We start from the raw sequence: 22918 nt of genomic DNA on the forward strand, positions 1-22918 counted from the left end.
GAGTGTTTATTTTTTCATGATGTTTGTTCATTCATTGCAGCCATCATGAGCATCATTCCTGTCAATGGTGTTAAAGTCTGACACTGAGTCAGGAATGCTGACTGAAGCTAGCGACTAATCTGAAGTAGGGCTTTAAATCCCCTCGGGATTGACTTGGTTTAACATGCACGTCAACAAAAGTTGCTGAAACATGAGCCGTGATATGAATGGGACAGAGAAGAAGCAGTGCAGGTTTCGGTCGTCGCTCAGGTGTGGGCGTGGGGGCCTCTTCTTCGGTCATGCAGGTGCAGCTCGGCTTTTTATTGTCCGCTCTAACCTTATTTTTAGTGAATGAGGGAAGTGAGAGCGTCTGCAGGTGCAGGCCTGTGTGTGTGTGTGTGTTCTCATTTCTATTAATCCCCGCGGTGGCTCAGTCGGCCCACAGCCACACCCGGCTTGGTCACTTGGCCATCTGTGGAGGAAGATGATACAAGATCCTACACAAAAAAGCCTTCGGACGACCTGGGCAACCTGGGCAACCTGGGCCAGGACGGCCTGCGATCATAGATGAACCAATAACTCATGAAAGAAAGTGTCAAGACATCTCTCAGTAGATCTTAAGAGAAACTTGGTCCTGCAGCGAAACAGCAATCCCAGGAATACTGTTCGTTCTACAAAAGAATGGTTATGTTTTGAAACGGCCAAGTCAAAGTCCAGACCTTAATCCTAAGCAACAAGTTCATGTGAGGAAACTCACCAACATCTAAGAACTTAAGTGGTTCTGTGCTGAGGAATGAGCTAAAAGTCCTTCAAGCCGCTGTAGACGACTGATCAGCAGTTACTGGAAACATATAGTTGCTCTTATTGCTTCGCAGCAGATACTGAAAACAAGGGTTCACAGACATTTGCACCTCACAGATATGTACAAATAGTAAATGGATAAACAAGTATAATATTTCTGTTTCATTTGTTTGACTGGGTTCTCTTTGTCTACTGTCAGGACTTGTGTGTGAAAATCCGCTGATGTTTTGAGTCATTTTTACGCAGAAACGTTGAAAATTCTGAGAAGTGCAAATACTTCTAAGCAGCGGCGTACGTGCCAACAATGGGAACAGAGAGAAGCACTGATTTATAATAAGAAACTGGGCTTATTTAATTAAACCGAGCACAGAGCGAGAGGGTGGTATCAAATAAGACGGAGGGGAACTCTTTGAGCTCACACAGCAAACACCATGTTGGTCAGATTCCCGGTAAGACAAGCGATTAACTCCGCTGGCCGGCTGCCAACCTGGAGTGCAAATGATCTTATCAATGGGAGTGGCGAATGTGACTAAGGCAGCTAGAGAGGCTTTTGTAGATAGCGATCGGGCTGTTTTCTTTTCCACATTACAGTGTGACATCTGCGCCGTGGTCGCTGCCTCAAGATGGCGAGTGTGAGGGCGTGGGGGGGCCGACGTCTGTGGCCTTTCATGCAGACGATCGCGCGCTCTCCCCCACACAAGTTCAGAAGCTTTGTTGTTTTTCCTGCCACTTCTTAACAATTATCCTCATTACATCACTCAAAACCAGCATGAGAAACAAAAGAAACCACAAATCTTTTTTTTTTTCCCCTCTTTCTTTTTAGTCAGACTTTTTTTTTTTTTTTCCTCAAGCAACAGAAGTAAAACTCTCTACATCAATGGAAAATCTCACAATATTCCCATTCGGTGCCATCCCTCAGGAGAACGGGAGGGACAGACAGAACAGCAGCAGCATTTTCCTGCACATTTTATGAACAAATTCAATTCAACGCAATGAATGAAATCATACAGTCACTTGAAATTGCTGAAGCCCCGCTCCCCAAGGGAGCTTGATTCAAGATATGCGGCCATACTTCGCCACGGGCAGCCAACGGAGAGATGTCCAGACTGCAGGCAGTTTGACAAAGTAAAACTGTTCATTCAAAAGTTCATGAGACGCTCAGAGTCTGAAGAGGGAGGCTCCAAATGGCAGGATAATGACGTCTGCTTGTCAGGACTGAAAGCAACGTGTGTGTGCGCTTTCTTTCTAGACTACAAGTACCTTCAAGCATTTGGCTGAAAACTGTTAAAATACGAGAACATTTCCAAAAACACATTAGAAACAACGCAGCATCATGTGTTTGCCTGCGAGCCCGCTGGAAAGTCTTGGATTCATCTGTTGAGTCTCCTTCGAATAGTTTTCTGAATTAGTGACCACTTTTAGAGGAAAACCACAGATCCCAATCTGTTCCCCGAAAGTTCATGAACTTCCCAAAAGCAGGCAGAAAAACACATGAGCACAATTTGCAGCTACACAGATACACGTTTTTTTATTTTTTTTGTTTTTTTTTCTTCTTGAGACATCAGGTTGTGTTGGTTTTCATTGTGGCCCGTTTTTTTTTTCTCTTCATGCATTTGTTTTTAATCCTCCGGTCAGAGTCACAGGCAGATTCAAGGTTAAAGCATACGCAAGTCTTCACGATGACCTTTATCTCTGGGAGAAAGCGGCCTGCGAGGCGGGATATGTCACAGTTCTTTCCCTCCCGCCGCAAAAGAAAACAACGGGGGAACACAAAAGATTACGATTTCAAAACAAAACAAAGCGTCCAGACAAGTTGCTTCTTGAGGTGAGGTCGGAGAGAGGAGAACCAACTCAGTCAGTTTTTTTTTGTTGTTGTTGTTTTGGCACTGGCGGCCCTGCAACGATTAAGTCCTCCGTAACACCTTCCGATTAGGGCCACTGCTGTCAGTCAAGCCCTCGGATAGATCGTCGCCGCGCCGAACAAACAGACGAAAAGTCATTTTACGAGAACTGTACAGCCAAGAGACAAAAAAAATACACACAAAAATAGTCTTGATATATTCTGCTAGGACAAGTGTATTAGTGCTAGCTGCTAAGATGGGGCAGAGACAAATATGACAGACAGGCACTTAAGTGCTGATGCATAGCGAAGATTAGAGTAAGCGCAAAAGACAGAAAGGAGACAGAAGAAAATGAAAAAGTGTAAAAAAAAAAAATCTTAAAATGTTTGGTATTGTATAAAATAACTGAGAAAAAATAAACGGTTTGATTTATTTGTTAGTGACAGAAGTGAAGTGAGAACTGACCCCCTTTCAGGCGCTAAAAGCAGTGTGTTGCTGACCGCTACAAAGCTAGCATTAGCATGGCTATTGATAGGGTCCTCAGCTGTGTGTACCGTATGTTATTTAGCATCCTGAGATGAAGGGGATTAAGTGTCTGAAGCTAATAGCACTAATGGGATCACTTGGCTCTATATCAGGGGAATAACCCTGAGCTGTTGTCAGCAGGACGGTGAATTTACGTCCTGGCACGATGCTAATACGTTAATCTGATCTACCTGGCTTTAGCTAGCTAACACGCTACTGCATTCCCTGCTACAAGTGCCTTTTGTCTCAAGCATGTGTGTTCAATACTTTCGTTTATGGCTCATTGAATGACGAAAGTAAACAGAGAGATAAAAAGTCAAGAGAAAGAGAAAAGGAGGATTTTAAAGAACAATAACGAGCAGAAAGCTAATAGCAGCTATGCTAATATTTCTCACAGTAGAAAGGAAGGCTAGCAGGTTGCTAGTACCATTATCATGATTAATGTCAGCAAAAATGCTGCGTTCATGTCATGTAGGATTGACTACAAGTTTTTCACTTGTAAATAAGAAACTTTAAACTCACTTGCCAGTTCATTAGGTACACCAAGAAAATGGATGCATGCTAATATTTCCAATATTCTAATCCTGCACTAAATAACCCTTCATCACTGTCAAAATGCTCAGTTTATGTGTACAAAAGGTGTCAATTCAACTATATGATCATTTTGGAGGATGTAGTTTGTAGTGCAGTTAACCTGGATTTAATTAAACACAAAGGTGTTGCTTACACAGTTCAACAGTACCACAAACTCCAAAATGAAAAGTCGAATCAACAGCTCTCTGTTAATTTAAACTAAATACCATAACATTTATGAAGCTAAGATTTAGAAAAAAGCCTGTTAAATTAGCATGTGTTCACTGGTGTACCTAATAAAATGGCAAGTGAATGATGTGGCTCTATAGATAAGTGCCTATAGTGCAGCTAAGTATAGATGCCACACATCAAGGAAAATAAACCCAAACTTTACGACTACACCGTCCATGTATTTTGACCATACACGGTATTTCAGCTCTCACACAACCAACTCTGTAACGGTCACCCGCATCACAGCAAACTTTCCAACCACTAACTTTCATCCTATAGGACATGAACGTGGCAAAAGCTCACACCAGTGCTTCCCACTTTTTATTTTCTGCCTTTTTTTTTTCTTAACTACGTCAAATCAAGCACAAAAAAATACAACCCAAAGCTTCAGTTGTTTGTAAAATGGCTACAATCTGAAAATGAGGCACTTTTTGAGCAGATATAATTCTATGTATATATATAATTATATTTTTCCCCCCATCAGACCCCTTTGTACTCCTTATGATTAGTTATTTTTTCAATTAGAAACAAAGGACAAAAAGAAAAGCAAAACAAAACACCATTCTCCATTTTTGTACCTTTCTCTGATTGGCTTTCACTCAAGGAATGAGAGCAGCTCATAGCTTTTTAAGAATGTCATTTGGCACACATCCCTGTTGGTTTCCACAACCAACTAGATGAAAGCGAACGGGAAAAAAAAAGGAAAGAAAAAGGAAAAAAACGTTTTCCATCAGTCTCTGTCAAAGTGCTACAGGCCCACATCCGATCCGGCCGCTCCCTCGATGTGATTGGCTGTCACAGAAGGAACAGGCGGAGCCTTGAAGATCTCTGAGTGGTACCAGATTGTTTCCCCAAGGACGGCGCACTGACATCAGCACTCTGGAAGACAAAAGACACACACAGAGAAAAAGGGGAAACGGGTGAGATACAGGATAAACAGTAATATAACAGATATGAAAAAGAAATAGATGTTATGACATGTACATACAGCTACTCTTTCTTATCGGGCTAACTATAAAATGTAATGCAAGATATCAGTATCAGCTTATCTTCCCGGGAACAGGGTGACCCTAAAACAAACAACAAGAATATACATTACGGCTAAACAGGCTGGAAAAAGACTCAGACAGGAGTAAAGTGATAAAGTGAACAGCAGAGGGGGGAGGAAGAGAGGACACCTATTGCTACAGGCAAGTGTCTGCGTGAGCGTGTGCCAGCACGAGGGGAAAACAGAGCCACGTGTGACGTTTCTAAGCGCATCGCATCATGTGAGCGCACAAGCATGTATTAAAATGTCACTGCTGCTATAACTCAAAAGGTTGCGTTTCAGCCGTCTTTTCCTGGCATTGTCTGCGCAGTGTATAGGATTAGCGGGGACGCAGACTTGGTGCCGAGAATTGAAACGGTGCTAAAGTTACGTTACACAGCCATTTCTCCGTCGGACATCGGATTTATGCTGTCAAGTCTTTGGAAATAGTGAACGGGGTTAGCGTGATTAGTGGTTTTGGCTAACTGAGAGAAAAGGGGCAGGGGGCAGCACTGGTTGGTTTTGCAACTTTCCAAAGATTGCAATCTGACAGGCATATCTCAGGCTTCAAACCCCCTTTAATTCTTTGGCAAACTAAGCAGACAGCTGTGAGAGAAGCTCTGTAAAATCCTTGGTCCTGAATTCAAAATAGTGGTACCAGATCGTACTTTCGGACCAAACAGTTCTGGTGTTTCTCTCAGGCTATTTATTGCCCTGGGACCATCGCATATAAAGCCTCAGTAATTCCCAGAGTTCCTCCTGATCTTATAACACGAAGCGCTGTCATTTGCACGGCAACCAGTGTACCAGTGTGTCTACAGACATGTAACCCTCGAGGTTTCTCTTGTACCTACCCTGAAGTAGGAGCTACAACAGATCCAACAATTTTAGGAGCTATGACAAAGTTCCTGACAAACATTATGAGATGTTTCCACGAAAGTATGATTTAGTGCGGGAGCAAAGTAGTAAATATTTTATGGCTTCACAACACAGACATGGTGTCTGTCCAACTATGCTGGTCGATCACGTTGTGAAAGACAAGTTTAGAAGGGTGACATCTTATTCCTCATGCGATTCTGCCATTAGAGCTTTCCAGTCCAGAGAGAACTTGAGTCAAAATACTGGGGAGCAAATTCTCAAACCAACCAATCGAAACGTGGAATGAAACGATGCAGAACACATTAGCCGACTATAACGCCATGTAGTGTGACAGGCCTCAATTACTGCGTGTTATCATATGGCCTGACATAGATCTGCCACATTTTATTAGCCACCACTAACACACTTCGACAAGCAATTAACTCTCAAGATTGCGGCTATCTAGCGCACGGACCTTTGAACCAGATCCTCAGATAAATTTGTTGTTGTGCATGAGTCCTGGGGACAGTGCGACTGCCGTGACACACCCGTGAAGGTGTTTAGTGGAATAATGTTTTTATTAAAGAGTGAATAAGAAAATCAAAATAGGCGTTTGGGCCGAAAATAGGATTATGACGACCATAAAGATAAGTAAACACCCTTCAAAGTGGGTCACGATAATGGTGATGACTCACACTAAGAGCGCTGCAGTTGGTCAAAACAACAAAGCTGGTGAAGAGAACAGGCTCGGAGAAAGTTCCCCGTCTCTTTCCCTAAAATTTCCCCAGCAGCGCTCCACTCTCTAATTGCATGAAGGTAGTCTATATTTACGCCCCTCCCTCTCCCCCACTCTCTCAAGTTTGTCTTCTTCCTGGTGCAGTGAGCTATATTTAGCCCCCCTCGGCACAGACGGTGCCCGCCAGCCGGCCAAGCCACAGTGGCCCACAGCAGAGGGGAGCAGCTCGAAAACAGAAAAAAAAAATAAAAAGAGAGAGCCATCCAACCAAAAGATCCGAAGGAGACAGGCCGGACATGCACTGGTGCTCTGCCATGGTCCCACAAACTCTCCTGCGCGCAACATAGAGGAAGATGCTATAATTATGTGAATGACATTCATTTATAATAACCTTCTTCCAACACAGAAAATTATACACAGAAAGAAAAGAGGCCTCAACGTAATGTACTGATTCACATACAGGCTATTGTACACAACTACACACTAATCAGATACTGGCTTCTTATTTTCCCCTAGCTGCCCCATCCGCCCTCCCTTGGCGTTTTGTATATCGATCCCATTCATTTCCCTTGCATCGTTCCTCCATCTGTGGGCAAATCGATGTGTAATAATGACCGCGGTAGCGGTTGTGTGACTGTATGTGCGTTTCTCTTCTCCTTTCTCTCCCAGACTGTTTAAATCAAGAGGTTAGACAAGGCTATCTGCCTCCGCAGTCAGTGTCTAGCCAATAACTGTTCCCTGGCTGTGTGTGTGTGTGTGTGTGTGTGTGTGTGTAATTAGGAGAGTCTGGGTCTATGTGATGTCTCAATCGAGGGCTGCCTAAAATTGAAAGCCACCCTGTTCGCTGGTCGTAAATCGAGTGTGCCGGTCTGTCATTTTCATGCCGCCCCGGCTCCCACAAGACACGAGGCTGGTCTAGGCAACGTGATGTGAGTCAGCGAGTCCACCGGTCAGTGGGTTTGTGATAAATCATATTTTGTTTTTAAAGGAAAGAGAGAAACCTCCATCGTGTGGTTACAGAGGATGGACAAGACGAGAACTACAGGGAAAAAAAAAAAAAATGACACCTGTAATGTTGGATATCGCTGGATGACGACTTTCACTGGATCAAAAAGCATGAGCGGTGATAAATCCCTCTGGTGTTCATCACTGCATATCAGCTCCAAGGCAGAAAACGTGTAACTGTCAATTTCTGCTTTGGCGAAAAAACATTTTAGGCCAAGAAACTGCAGTTGAGACGCGTTTCCGCAAGACACCAAATTCCTTCCAGCTCTAAGAGTAGCCAACTGAGACCTCTGACCCGCAGATTGCGGGAACCAAACGATTCTCTTCTGGAGATAATTAAAGAATTAAAGACGAGAAAATCTCTGTAATTCCGCGATTTTTCCACAATGGCTGCACATTTTCATGCCAGAGGCTTGAGCTCTTTAAATCCTCTGGTTCTGTTATTACACTTGATGCCATTAAATCATCAATCGCGCAAGCGGGCAAAGAGCGCAAGAGGTACTACAAGCGCAACACGAGCTGGGATCCAGAGTCAAGACAGCTGCAGAAAGACGGAATGAAAACTGGCAGGCTTGAGCAGCGGGATAGCTCCTGTGTCACCTCATTTAATTTCTTCCAGTGACGCCAGAGAGTCTGTCAGTTATGAAGATATAATGTGTGCGCTCTTACCGCCGTGTCTGATTTCACTGCGCTCATTTGTTAGTCATGAATCTGGCACATACGTGGATGACAATTCGGTTAAAGCGGCGCTCCACCTAGAATCTATCTTCAAAGATGGTGGCGAGGAGTCTGATAATCGCTTCTTCACGGAGGGAAGCAGCTGCAGTCAAATAGGTTTCACAACGATGGCAGTGGTTTCCAACGGTGACCCAGTTTCATGACCCCCGAGGCATTGTTGTCCCTACTTAATGCTCATCATTCTTGTTCTGAAACTCTAAATATACTGTCTTTTTTTAAGGCTATTAAGCAAATATGTTGGTTAATTTCCAGACTAAACACCACCTGACATTAGTCTTCCAGTAGCTGGAAAAGATCAAACCTAACTCGGTGTTGGCCAGGGTAACAATAAGCGCCAGCGTACGCTCAACACGAACTAATCCGCATGACGTGAACACGTCTAAAGGCAAAAAAGTGTCTGACTTTGAGGGATCAGACATGAAAGTCTTTCCATTTAGAGAGAGAACCAGTTGATTAGACGAATAAAAAGATCCTAAGAAAGACATGGTTGTCCCAACTCAGCTTACTGAGATCCACAACTCCAATCCAACAAAACACAGGGTTACCTGTTGAGTCAACAGGAGACAAATGATCAAACTTTGGGTGGAGTACCCACACTGGTTTTGAGTGTTTAAGAAACTCAGGAAAAGAAAATAATGACTCACTGGAATTCCGATGATGGTTTTAGAAGTCTAAAGACGGTCGCACAGACGTAAATGTTGAAAACAACTGCTGGGTAAATAAACTGGATGTTACTAACGCACAATAACAGATCCTTAGTGGTGTCTGAAATGCGGTAGACTACGCTCTCGCACGACCAAAGTCTCATTGGTCGGCCAATTGCCGGTGTTACCTTCACAAGGTTCTCCAGGATGAATTCGTAGTTTCTACATTTTTAGTATCTTAACCGTTGTCCTTTCCCAAACTAATCAGGACTGCTCGGACTAAGTTTGTCGAGCGTTGACTCTGAGCTGGGTCCAAACTAACAGACGCCATTTCAAAAAACCTGGCCAGCGTGGCTGCGTTTGTTAAAAAAGAAAATAATATATGTCCTAAAAGTTGAGTTTCGACTTTGCAAATAGCAGCTCAACAATTATTATGGCATGTTAGAAACACGCCTAGAAACAATAGTCTAACTTGCCTGTGTTACTACGCTCCATCAACTGTTTACTGCTTGAGGCTTTGAAATATTTGAACAGTTGCCAGCTGTGAGTCTTTAATTATCATGTTTGTATAAAATAATTGAGTTAAAGTGATTGGATGTGGAGCAGATTTTATGTTTAGTTATAATTCGTTTAGGCTAATAACGTTACCAGGTGGAGGGCACCGTGGCCGACTGAGGTACAACAAGATTTCTTTGTACAACTCCAGATCTTGATAAAATGGTAATAATATGAGGTACATTCACTGTCGTTATACATTTCCTTCCCTCCCTCTGCACTAATGTTTATTCAACCTGTATTTACAGCAGTTAAAGAAGCCTTTGGCATTTCTGTTTTACATTTACTTTCCTAATCAGGCCCAGAGCAGGCAGCTCGTTCTGGGAACAAGCCTTCCGGAGCACAGGAAGACTTTTCCCGTTCGCAGAAACACCAGGAGTAATTTGTTTGGCATAAACACAAGAGGAGCTGGCTTCTGGACGGGCATCGATCAACACCAAGTCCAAATGTCTCCACAGAAAGTCCAAAGAAGGCGACGCTGCAGTAACACCACCGCCGCTGTGGGGGTATAATAACCGCTTATGACGATTAATTAAGGTGCTAACCACATGACAAGACACTTAGATGCTCAGTATCTTTACTGTTTTAAAAGCCGCTTTTACGAGAACAGTGAACACAGCACATTTTCCTTTTACACTCGGCTGTAAATTTCCATACATTACGCTGCGCAGCTGCCAGCGGAGAGCAGATTGCATAGTGTTGAAAAACAAGCGGTGTGTGTGCGCTTACTGCACTTTCACACTCGCGCTTCAGCACTGCCGCTGTCAATCACCCTCGCAGCAGCTATTTAACCAGGTGTGTAAGCATGGGTGCAAAATACATGTGCATACCATGATGTGCGCAGGGGTGTATGGTTGCAAAGGTCTACAGGGAAAATAGGCACCGGCACACTGAGGATTTTCACACACACCTGCAGAACATACGGGAGACTCCGCGAGAAGGTGCGGAGAAAGCGCCAGGCTGCAGATACCTTTAAATGTCACATTAAACGCTTGCTGCAATTTACGCCGGTCAGATTTAATTTATTTTTTCTTCGACGCTATTCGAGAGGCTATGCGGACGGTTTTCATTATGCAGAGACACAGAGGGAAAGCCTGAGTGGGTGTGTTACGGCACACAGAGGAGCTGGAATGTGTGGGGACGGGAAAAGACAGAGGGAGCCGGGCGAAAATGTGGGGGGGGGAAGCACATTTGTGGGAGAACCACGTCCACCGCACCAGTATTTTTAGATCATCCTTGAACAATATCCCAAGAACCACTTTGTCATCATGTCAGGAAAACATGTCGGCCGTTACATAGGGAACTGTCAACAGGTTGTCAGTGGTGGCACTTTTGCATTTTTCAAAAAAATTAAATATATATATATAAAAGCAGTTGCTTCTGGAGAATCAGCACAATGACCGTTGTGTGCAGGCGCTTGAATCCAATCCGACGGAGCTCACAGTTTAATTAGACAACCGAAAAAAGGTTCAAGCTCCTTAAATGTGAAGATTTGAGGATTTTCTCATTTTTAAATCACTGTGGAGTCAATATATTTTAATTTGGGGCTGTTATTCAGAACGAACTAAACGCACAGAGCAGTTATCAACCCAGAACCCACTCGGCTGAGAGATGAAACATCTCCAAGAAAACTCAAACAAGCTCAGCTGCCTTTGCTTTTAGATATAACTTGACCCGGATGAATGAGAATCTGCACAGATAATGTTAATCAGCGATAAAAAAAATAACAATTAGCCAAACCGTGTCGTTTAGACAGAAAGAGAAACGACGCGCTAATAAAAACGTCACTTCTCCAAACTGTGTAGTTGTTTATGGGTTCATCACTACTGAGCAAAAGAAATTAAACACTGAATATCGTTTTGGTGTGGGACTGATGTTTCGGGCAGAACAAGGGGAAAAATTCACGAGACAAACCAGAGTTAATCAATAATAGAAACGACCACTAGCCCTGATCTCTAAATCAATGTATTTAGTAGAGAAAGAAAAAGAAACTGACAGTTAAAATGCAATTAGGCTTTTATGGGAACAAAAAAACAAATGGGTGCGTACAATGTTACCGGTTAAATCACCAAAGACGACCATAATTTAAGTGCTAATAAGAATTCTCACTTATCCAAGCAGCTCAAGGTCTAAAAACGCAGGTTTTGTTTCCCCTGTATGTCTAAAAATGAGAAGAGCAGACATACATTCAGTTTGGACTTTAAGAAAAAACTCAGTGAACCCGGTTTGAGCAGAAACTTCCTTCAGTGGTTGTAAATATAAAGCGTGGGCGTCCTTGTGTAAGAGACTGGCTGCCGCACTGAAATCTGACATGGGACGTCCTGTCTCTGGACGGGACACGCGGAGCTAAAGCCAATGGGACTAAAGGGTTTTGGGGGATGTTATCTCATTCATTCTCGGTCTCTCCCTCTCACACACACACACACACACACACACACACACACACGTATTCACTGTTTGCTGATTCAGACACACAATTCCTCTCTGTCTTTGTGTCGCGTCGCTCCACCAGTTTTGCTACTTTCTGCTAAAGCTGTAGGCCCTACAGAACAGTCACACACACACACACACAGACACACACACACACATATATGGAGGTGGTGTCTCGGGTGAGGTGATATATGGAGTGATAGCATAAGCAGGTGGGGTCCTCATTTCTGAGTAAGGCTTTTTCCCAGAATGCCAGAGGACGGCTCGCTCCAGCTCTGAAATGGAGAGACAAACGAAATGAAACACAAGAAGCTGTTGCGCCATCTTTAAGAAAGGCTGCAGAGCGGCTGTTGAGACATTTGTTTCTTTTCTTGCTCCACCGTCTTTGAAAACGGCAAAATTCAAGCGGGAGGATAATTCCTTTGTTTTACATATTACTGCTGTCGGGTACTTAAATTTGCCTGTTTTGATAGTTTTGAAAATGGACTGAATCAATGAATGCGTTTACACAGATGTAAACCAAAACCTTAAAGCTGCACTAATCCATATTTTGAGCAATAGATCAAATGACTGTGTAAGGTGAAAGGGTTATGTTATTGAAAAAAAAAAATGAAAAAAAATGAAAAAAAAAAAATCAAACAAAACAAAACTGAGCATTTTAGCTTCTTTTAGCTCATTGTTTTGGTTTTCAGCCTTCAGCAACTTCAACGTCTTAAAGGGGAATTACCGTTTTTTACAACATGGACCTTACTTCTGGCATAAAATACGATCGTTTACTCACCCATATAACTTTGGTGTCATTTGGAGTCGGACAATATTTAGATCTGCGTATATCCATATAGTGGGAGTGACTGGGGCACCGAGCTGCAGCCTCTAAATAACGCATTATCTGCCGTGAAACTTTTTCATTTCACCAATATTTTGTTATGATACGCCCGTTATCATCATTCGGGGTCTGTAGATTGACCAACTACTGAGCGTTGTTTACCTGTAATTTGCTACTGCTAGTTTTTCGCAACATTGCTGAATATTTTTCCTAATCTGAGGTTGTGGACGACGACTTACCTAACAGGTAACTCCGGACTGGATATACGCGGATCTAAATATCATCCGAACAACTCCAAATGACACCAAAGTTATATGGGTGAGTAAACGATCGTATTTTATGCCAGAAATAAGGTCCAGGTTGTAAAAAACGGTAATTCCCCTTTAAACCCACCAGCAGCACGACTCCATACGAATGTTAATGTTGCTTTTTGACTTCTGGATGTTTAAAAAAAAGTTTTCCAACATGTTTGTCAAATCCACTAAAGTGCTAATGTGGCGGTGTCGTGTTTACAGCTCGTTGCTTGTTGAGTTTTTATTGCCGATACATAACAAGTAATTGGTGTAATTAAGGTTAGATCTTTGGCTCAGATGCAGGTCTTCTTGATCTCTGAATGTTTCATGACTTACTTGTATAACTTTACATAATCAATATGTCACTCACGTGCCTGCTCAACTGAACGGACTCAGAGTTCACTGTTAGCATTTCGCAGTGTCAGAAGGAGCAGAGGAGCAACTCGCAAACCTTTGGATCACACAAACGACAAGGAGGAGCTGACAGTGTGGAATCTGAATTGCATTTGGAAATACTGTCCCGTGTGTTTAGAAACCGATGCCAATCTGCGTTTCACAGCGCCTCGTTGTGTGTGTTCACGTGACAGCTCCCGGCCTCTGCTCCAGTCTGAAGATGAATTGTGTAATTATTAATAGAGACATCTCTGCCCCTTCGTACCGCAACAGCTCCCGTTGGTTTTTAAGTTGCTGCATGTTGCTTTATTAAAGGCGATGCAGCTCCGTCTTCAGGGGTTCATAACGTGGAGCGCGCCTGTATTATGTATATGGAAATGTTCACGGGATTGACTGTACAGGCATGCACGTATGAGTGTAGGTGTGGATGAGTGTGTGCATGTGTTTGTGGGTAGGTCGGTGTGTGTATGACTGTGGGTAGACAGCAGACTTGGCCAACATGCACAGCAAATATTTATCTCCGAACCTTCTGGAGGCTCCGCTAGCGAGGCTTCTCGACTCGTCCCCACACGGGGAAAGAATTCAGTAAAATAACCCTCTCCTTCTACTCTCCATCTCCATTTTGATTTCACTCTCCTCGTGCCATTTTATCCCCGCTCTGTCGTCTACACTTGCGAATACGGAGGGTTGAGATGAAAACAGAGTTAAAAGGGAATACTGGACTAGACGGTTAGAGTGACGGCCATCTATGAATGTTAATTATGTTGGATGTGTAATCGGGAACTGTTTGTGAACACGTTAGTCCTCAAAAATGGATGAGGTGATAATCTGCTGGGGCCATGTGTTTAGTTGCTTGTTTTAGAGTTCAAGCAAAAGAAATAAATGCGGACAATTTTAATGATTAGTTCCACAGAACATAATGAATGGTTGAAGTTTACATTCAAACACAGTTTTTCATAATACCTGACATTTAGTCCTAGCAAATGCTCCTCAGTCTTGGGTGGGTTAGGATCATGACTTTAATTTAGTTAGTACGAAATGTCAAAATAACAGTAGCTTTAGTAAGTTTTCATTCACTCATTTAGTATTTGGTAGCATTTCCTTTAAGATTTTATATTAGGTTAAATGTTTCTGATAGCAACCCCCCCCCAAATGCAATGATGCTGCTACCTCCATGCTTCACAGTTGTGATTTTCTAGCAACTTTTAAGCTGTTTAAAGGCACAGTCAACTGAGTTATGTAAACTACTGACTTTCTGAATAGTGAATTGTCAGTGTGACTCTGTGTAAACAACTGTGGAAAAATCCCTCATGTCATGCATAAAGTAACAAACTCAACAAAACCATAGTGGAGCGGATAAACAATCAGTTTTAATGATGTCGACCTGAAGTGTGTGCAAACATCAGGCTTTTGCACTGGTTTACAGTGCGAGCCATTTCAGGTCGCATTCGAACACGGCAGAAAGACAATGACAGGGCTCGTGCGCTGCTGTACCATAATTAAGCCTGACATCTCCACGCGGCCCTCATTGTCATTTAATTTTAGATGCTATGTGCAGGTTTACGGAGCCAAAAGAAAAAAGGTCTGAGAAAAAGGCTTAGCTACAGATGCAAACCCGCTGGCACGGCCCTCTGTTACGCGTGGAGGGTCGGACATGAACGGAGACGGTTTGACACAAGAAAACGGCGTCGGAACAACTTACAGCGGCTAAAGTGAATTTATGGCGACACGGAAGCAAGTGTCAGATGGCACAATAACAGGGCACGCTGGTCGTGTGTGTAATGCATGAGTCAATGGACCGCAGGCCATCGTGTGTGTTGCGATGTGTGTGTGTGTGGAGTCGAGCTGGGCAGCAGGGCAAGTGCGGTGGCTGGCTGAAGACTAACTGGACAAGAGAGACGCGAAAAAGCAGGCGAACAAGCTGCTACCACTACTTTCTGTTAACAAATCCCAGAGGGACTGACGTCGGGCACAGCTTTGATTTACAGCAACATTTCATTGTAACCCAACTCCTTCTCTCACACACACGTATCAAGTAAGATCCCTGTGGACATGAAATCCCCATGGTATGTAAATGAGCTGCCACATGACGCACGAGCTGACCACTGGCTCTGCGATGTGTGTCCACTGGACAGCACGTAATAATTCATATTCAAATCCTGCATTAAAGCTAAAAGCTCCCCCATCATCAGCTCACAGCGGAAAGGAACAGGCCGGTCAAGCGAGCAGACACGTGTGCTGGTGACAACCGTGCTCACACACCTACAAACAGTAGCCATAGACGTGACACACGTGCGAAAGAAACGTTTCTTTCGGCTCCGCTGCACGACAACTGGTCATGAATACAAACAATTTCATTAATGGGGAAATGAAATTCTGCAGGAACACGAACGTGAAACACATGCACACACGGAGCATGTGCCACCTCTCAATCAACCTCCCCCTCGTTCGCTTTCCTGACCATCCGTCTCATCCATGTGCCTCCCCTACTTGTTTGTTCTTGACCAGGTATAACTAATGAGTAAACAGGAGCACATTTCATTTCCTTTCCACTGCCAATTCGGGGCTTTTAATGCTCTGATTAGAGGCTGTGACGCCTGAAGTGGAGAAGAACATTGTGTCAATAGGTGCAGGGGAGGGGAGAGGGGGGCCAAAGACGGTCTCGGCCTCGTCAACAGAAGCAGAACATCAAGTTTCCATGAAGCATACGAAGCCACTAACATGTAAGATGCGCATACAGCCTGAAGCACATGCACAGCTTGAGTCGACGCTGCAGGCGAACGCATACGGACTTGCAAACACACCAGAGACACGTGGACGACGCTCATTTGACGTGTGGACGGGTTCGAGCACACGTGCAGACATTTACAAATAAAAAACTTCGGGGTCTGACCGACACAGCGCCGGTTTGCGTTGGACGGGTGCGGTTTCCACATCATTTAAAATTGGCACACGGCACATGACGCTTGAGTGGAAAGAAAACAAATCCTGGCAGACACAAGTCCAAAGCTTGGCTTAGCTGCCGAATTCAAATGGGTTTTCATCGCCAACACCTACAAGTTTTCTTCACTGGGCCACCTGCGCTACCGGTCACCGATCGAACACCAGTGGATCGGGTTTCATTTTTAATCCTCGCTGCATGCGCAATTTTCCAGACCAGGTGGAGCGCACACACAACCATCACATTATTTTTGGCTTGCTTTGGAGCACAAAATAGTTGTCTACACACATGTAGTTTGTGATTAATCGGCCATGACTGTGGTAAGATCTTTGATTTGTGTTTAAACGGTTTGCAAAACCGGTCCAATCACAATTTAGCGACTGCGACAAGTCACAGAAGTCTTGTCGAGTTTTATCGCGGAAAGAAAATAGAACACAAGAGGCAAAAAAACGTAAACAAGAGTACCAAATCAATAATGTGAACAAATGTAGAATGACAAAAAAAAGGGGAAAAGCATAAGGAAACAAATAAAACACAAAAATACTAACTGTGAACACAAGGAACAGGTGAAAACAACCGCAAGGGGAGGAAGTAAAACCAACCAGGACACACAAGGCAGAGGGATCCTTTCAAAGTGAAAACGGACTTACACAACACCAGGAACAACCAAACTCAATGAAACGACAGAAGAAGTCCTCATCAAACAAGCAGCTCAGTCATTTAGAGATGATTTAGCATTAGCATACCCGAGCTAGCTCAAGCTCATTAAAAAAAAATAACAACTGCGTTTGTCATTACAGCAAAAGAAATTATTCTGTCTGAAAAGAAAAACCTAAAATGTTCTAAACAGGTGTGAATTTGAAGACCTATTGTGTCAAAAATGAAGATACATTTTCAGAAACAAGTCAAGAATATGCTAATTAAGTGAGGTTAAGCTCTACAAGGCAAGAATAAAATCCATATGAAAGAAACTTAACTCCAGTCAGGAATCCCATGCCCAACACCAACACACACATTATATAAACACACACGTATCCTGTTCCCCGCAGTAATTGGGCGATTTAATAAAAAAGAAAATGCTGTAAAGCTCAGGAAGCTGTTAGTTCTACCACTGAGGCCCTGGTTATGGCCCCGAGGCCTAGGTGATGCAGAGGTGAGGCAGCACTCTAAAGGTTAATGACCGTTCTCAAGCCAATAATGGCAGCAATGAGCAAACATCTCTGCTCCTTCGTTCGATCAGCGGGGACGAGTTACATAAGGCAGGTCAAGGTACTGTTTGTTCCCTCTCTCAGCTACATTACAGAAAATTTAAATGATTGAGTCTCTGAGTGTTCAGGGGCACCTTCTATTTACGCTCAAATGTAAATGGGCCGCAGTGTGATCGATCTTAAACTTTCCGTCCGTACACAGACAGACTGGAAAGTGTTAGCAATATTTCTCGGATGAAAACAGATTCTTGACTCTTTTTTTTTTTTTTTTTTAAACCCTGGTCGATGTGTCAGGATTAGGTAACTGAAGGTTAAGGTTTGTGTGTTTAGCCTATAGCTTCCCTCTAGGCAGTTGAGCAATACATATAGACGTTGAAAGATGGCCTCTCAGGTCATGCGATACTTAGTTCCCTGTTTCTAATTTGAAACATATAGTTTCTTCTTTTTTTTGCAGAGAGTTTTGCAAGCTCCATGGGACAAGGTCTGGTAGTTGAAACTGCAAAAAAAAAAAAAAAACGCTTCTTATATAATTTGAGACACAGAGAAGGTTTCATATTATTGCAGCCGATAACTAAAATCTTTTAACTTCTCTGATCCCAACACACAAACAGCAAACTGCCGATAACATTGGTATTACCCACCAGCCTCATTATTTTCCTACATTAATTTACTCACTCGTTAGCTTGCTAACTGTTAGCATTCGTTACTTGTAGATGCCGACAGTTGGTAGTAGCAAGCTGATATTACCACTTTAACGTCAACTATTTTGAGTATGTGACTTCCCATATAGTAACAATGAGCTCACAATGATCAAGGTTTTTTTTTGCCCCCTATCATTTAATATTGAGTACTGGATGATCCGAGTCCCGTTCTGATCTTAAATAAACAAATTTTCCTCCTTCTTCTGGGATTCCTGGTAGCTCTGACACTAGCACACAGCCGTCAAAGCAGAAGAAGAAAAAGCTTTGACGCTACAGGGAAGCAATTTTAGTTTACGGCTGTTGTAAATCAAATAACTACAAACAATCAGGCTTGGCTGAACACTCAGTCCCTGATACCCATCAAGACATCCCTTATAACTCCAACCCCGGAAGTTTCCATACGCACCACAATCTCTATTAATAGAGAGGAATAAAGACACTGGTGACTGAGGAAATACTGAATCACACATGCTTCCTTATACGTCAACATGGCCGTGTAGATAATTAACCTTTTTATTGACCAGACATCATTTACAGTACTCTTTCTTTTCCGGGCGATCATTTATAATAGAGGTTGTGTTTTTTTTTTTTTGAATGAATGAATGACTCAAAACTCTCTCAATTGCATCTCAATGCATCTTGGCGGTGTTCACTTCTGGCTTTTAAACTGGCCACCTCTGATCGGATAGCCCAGACTGGATCTTGATGCAAGGTCTGAACAGGTCCTAATTTGAAGCTTTCATTTCCAGACACTTTAAGCTAGCAGTGCAAAAACAAAGAAAATGGCTGAACTAACACTGAAGCGGAAGTTGAACCACGTAAAAAGTCCGTTAAGGTGCGCATGTTTTGTTATTGCTACTCATAGTTGAACCCGAGAGCAGGATTTCTGTGGTTGTAATGTTTACACACCACTTCTGGATGATACCTGTGTTTGAAAACTGAGTAATGTTTAAGGAAGTCAGGATCCATTCACACAGGTGTTTCCACTTGTGTCCGGACCACACTTGACTCCAGCGCTGCTTGTTAGTTCTGTCACACCTGTTAAGTGGGGACAACTCATATCTGTATACTCTGGTTATACTGGTTTACAGTGTTTGGTTAAATTATTAGCTCTCTACAGTATAGCGGGTGTGCAGGGACTTCAGGCGGTAGCGTGAATTGTGGGCACAGCAGTGGTATTTTGTGATTTTATTAAATGTGGACTGTCAGCGGGACTCGAAAATGGCTTAATAGGGCCCAATTTAAAGAGCCTCGTTAGATCAAGGCAAAGCCCAAGTGAGTGAGGAAGAAAAAAATGGATCCCATGGCAGCTCCGGTGAGAATAACTTGACCCCTCGGCATGAGTCTTAACTGGATTCCCACCCTCTTGTCACCGTCAGCATTTCAGCTGACCCACAGATCAACTCTGACCTCCTCTCGCCCGCTGAACCTGCTCCCGCTGATCCATCCGGCATCAGCGCAGCTCAGGTCACAACACACACACACACACACAAACAAATAGGTACTAAGAACACACACAGCCACATAAATAAACAGCATTACATCCAGACAGACGTACAAACACGAACGCAACCTCCATGCGAGAGGTGGCTCGTTAGTGGACGGTAATCAGCTTAGCGCTCTCCAACGTCCACCGGCACTAAGCTCTTTACAGACAAACCCAGTTAGAGAGGTAGCGGCTGAGCGATGCCACGGCCCCCCCGAGTCCAACGGGAGACACGCAGTCGGACGCGCACAGATCGTGGCGGAGGCATGGGGAGAAACGCTGCGGCGGCGGCGCTGACATCAAGACAATCACCTGAGACTGAGGAGAAATGTGTGTGTGTGGAGGGAAGAAAAGAAATTTATATGGCACAAGGAGACCGGGATACAAACTCAGGAGTGAGAAGAACGCAGAAAAGCAAACCGAAACTCAAACAGAGCAAAAAAGGGAAGGTTTCTTTTGAGAGTGTATGAGGAGGGCGGGAGACAAATAAGAATGTGTGAAAGGAGGGAAACACTCCCTCCTACTCTTCCTCCTCCTCCTCCTCCTCCTCCTCGTGTGCACTCAGTAACCCCAGTGGGTTAGTGGGTGGCTGCTCCGTTCCTCTAGGCAGCGCCCGACGCTCCCAGAGCCCAGCAGCGGCTACATCCCATGCCACAGCGCACAATCAGCGCTCTGTAGCCGGGATCACGCTCGTACAGGGAGTTGGCACGCCGCCAAGCAAGCACACACAGAGGCATGTAGATACAAAGATGGAAACACACACACACACACACACACACACACACACACACACACACACACAGAAGATACAGTCCTCGCAGACAGTAAAGGAGTTCACGCCAACTGAAAATACTCAAAGAAGCGCCAATCAATCAACCCAAAGCAGTGACAGAAGCCTGCAGCAATTTCCCATAGAACTGTGAGATTTTTTTTTAATTCATTTTTATTCTTTAAATCGCTTTGTGTTGTCCAAAAACGTTAGATTTATGTAATTGCACGTCGGAGAAAACGCAGCGGTTTTGCACATGTGAAAAGCCGCACAGAAAGTTTGGTATTTGCGCGGCTCCAGAGACGCTCGCAGGAGCCGTTCAGACGGAAACAAAGTCTTTCACTGCCGAAAGGAAACTTGGATCAAACGTTTATGTCCCTTCCTGGATGAATTTGAAAAGCTTTGACATGTTCACTTTCTACCCGCACATCAGTAAGAGAGGATCGGTGGAAGGGGGGGGAAGATACGATATAACAATACGGGCAGATTACGGTTTTATTTTATAGATTACAAGCATGAATAGAGCTTTTTCTGGCACTAGAACGTTAAAATAAATTGCTTTACCGTCTACTATAGTGGGGAGAAAGCTGGTCAAACAAAAGATGAAGGGATGGGACTTTCCCTTTCATCTGATAATACAGTATCACGTCTTAACTGTTAAACTATCTGTGATACACGCATCGTGATTTGTAAACATATCGTAGCACAACTTTAGTATCGCAAAAACAGACGCCATAATCTTTTCTGGCTCTGAACTCTAAAGCTGGAACCAGGAGACAGCTGGCTTAATGTCCATCAACCAGCACTCCATGAAAGCTTTACTGTAAAGACAACTGATGGGTTTTTATGGAGGGATTATGTTGGACTTCTCTTTCGGATTCTCTTGCAGAAGCAGCGGTGGAAGTTCAAGATCAATCTTTTCACCCGTATCTCAAAAAGTCGCCACAATAAAAACAGTTAAACATCCACACGAGCACAGATCTGCGCACACAAACTAAGCAGCAAACTGTTGTTATGAGTTCCATTATCCACACAGACACAGCCCTCACATCACCGTGAAGGCTATTCAGACCTGCTACGAGTCGCCTGAAATCTTTCCTCTGATCTAAGCAAATTAAATCAGGTACTGTATGTACTGTATGTGTGACGGATGGCAGCGTGCCACAGTTTCGCTCCGCATACACCGCGCGCACAAGCGCGGCTCACACGCCCAAGTTTAAACATCCGAGGGACGCGGCCCGGGCCACGGCCGGCGTGAAAATAAAAGAGGAGCGCGGACAAAGAGTCGGCTGGGGGAAGAGAGAAAAGGCAGGAAGAGGAGGAGAAGAAAGAGGTCTGGAGAGCTGAGGAGGGAGGAACGGCGGGGCAGAGGGGCTTTGTTCAAAACAGAATGAGCAAAACATGATTGACAAAAGAGAAATGAGGTGTGTGTGTGTGTGTGTGTGTGTGTGGAGGAGTGTGTGTTAGACGCAGACGGTCAGTGAAGGTTACTTTGGCCATTAGTGCAGAAGCTTTTGGCTGATCCCCGCTTCCTGAAAGGTGATTGGCTCGGCTGATCTGTTTTGAGCTTTTCCTATTAAAAGCGAGGCAGACGTTCTGAGAGAGTTTGTGTGTGTGTGTGTAATTTAGTTGCGTATTTTCATGAATGTGTGCGAACCAGACAGAATGTGACTAAACGGCTTCAAAGCGTAAAGCGAGCGGGCGCAGGTGTGGCCATCAGGCGCTCTTCTGTCAAACCCAACGACAGGTTCAGTGGAGACAGTCGTCAAGGCATGAACACACACACACACACACACACACACACACACACACACACGAACACACGCATTCAGTCTGTCCAGAGGCGCCTCTTTGACTGACCAAGCTGCCAATACAATTCACTCCCCTGCCTGTGTGTTCTCTTGTGTGTGTGTGTGAGTGTGTAAATGCATGTGAATAAGGCACTAGTCAGTCAAAACATGACCAGAGTACTGAGCCATTAGTCGAGGTTTTACTACCTAATTACCATTCGCTCGGCTGGGCAGCTCACCAGTAACACACACAAAATACAAAAGGGGCCTCGACTGAGGTGCCGTCAAGGAGCTCTTGAGCAAGTCATTTAACCCCCAGCTGAGACATGTCATGGATGAAGGAAAGCAGGACTGTCGCTGCTGAAAAAATAAATAAAAAAGAAACATGTTCTTCTGTGACTGAGATTGCAGCCATACACCGATCAGCCACAACATTAAAACCACTGACAGGAGAAGTAAATAACACTGACCATCTTGTGACAATTCAATGTTCTGCTGGGAAACTTTTGGACCTGGCATTCATTCATGTGGATGTTACTTAGACATGTACCACCCACCTAGACCAGAC

General features: G+C 43.9%; 1 protein-coding gene across 1 annotated transcript in view; it reads right to left on the minus strand.

Moving 5' to 3' along the window:
* Positions 1-1335: 1335 nt before the first annotated feature.
* Positions 1336-22918, minus strand: part of LOC311488684 (insulin receptor substrate 1-B) — a 45386-nt gene continuing 23803 nt past the window's right edge. Inside the window, exon 4 of the mRNA XM_084545521.1 lies at positions 1336-4829. Coding sequence (XP_084401647.1) covers positions 4822-4829 — 8 coding nt within the window. The 3' untranslated portion in view covers positions 1336-4821. The remainder of the gene's footprint in view (positions 4830-22918) is intronic.

The sequence above is a fragment of the Chelon labrosus genome, assembly GCF_963514085.1.
Source record: "Chelon labrosus genome assembly, chromosome: 1".
NCBI classification, from domain to species: Eukaryota; Metazoa; Chordata; class Actinopteri; order Mugiliformes; family Mugilidae; genus Chelon; species Chelon labrosus.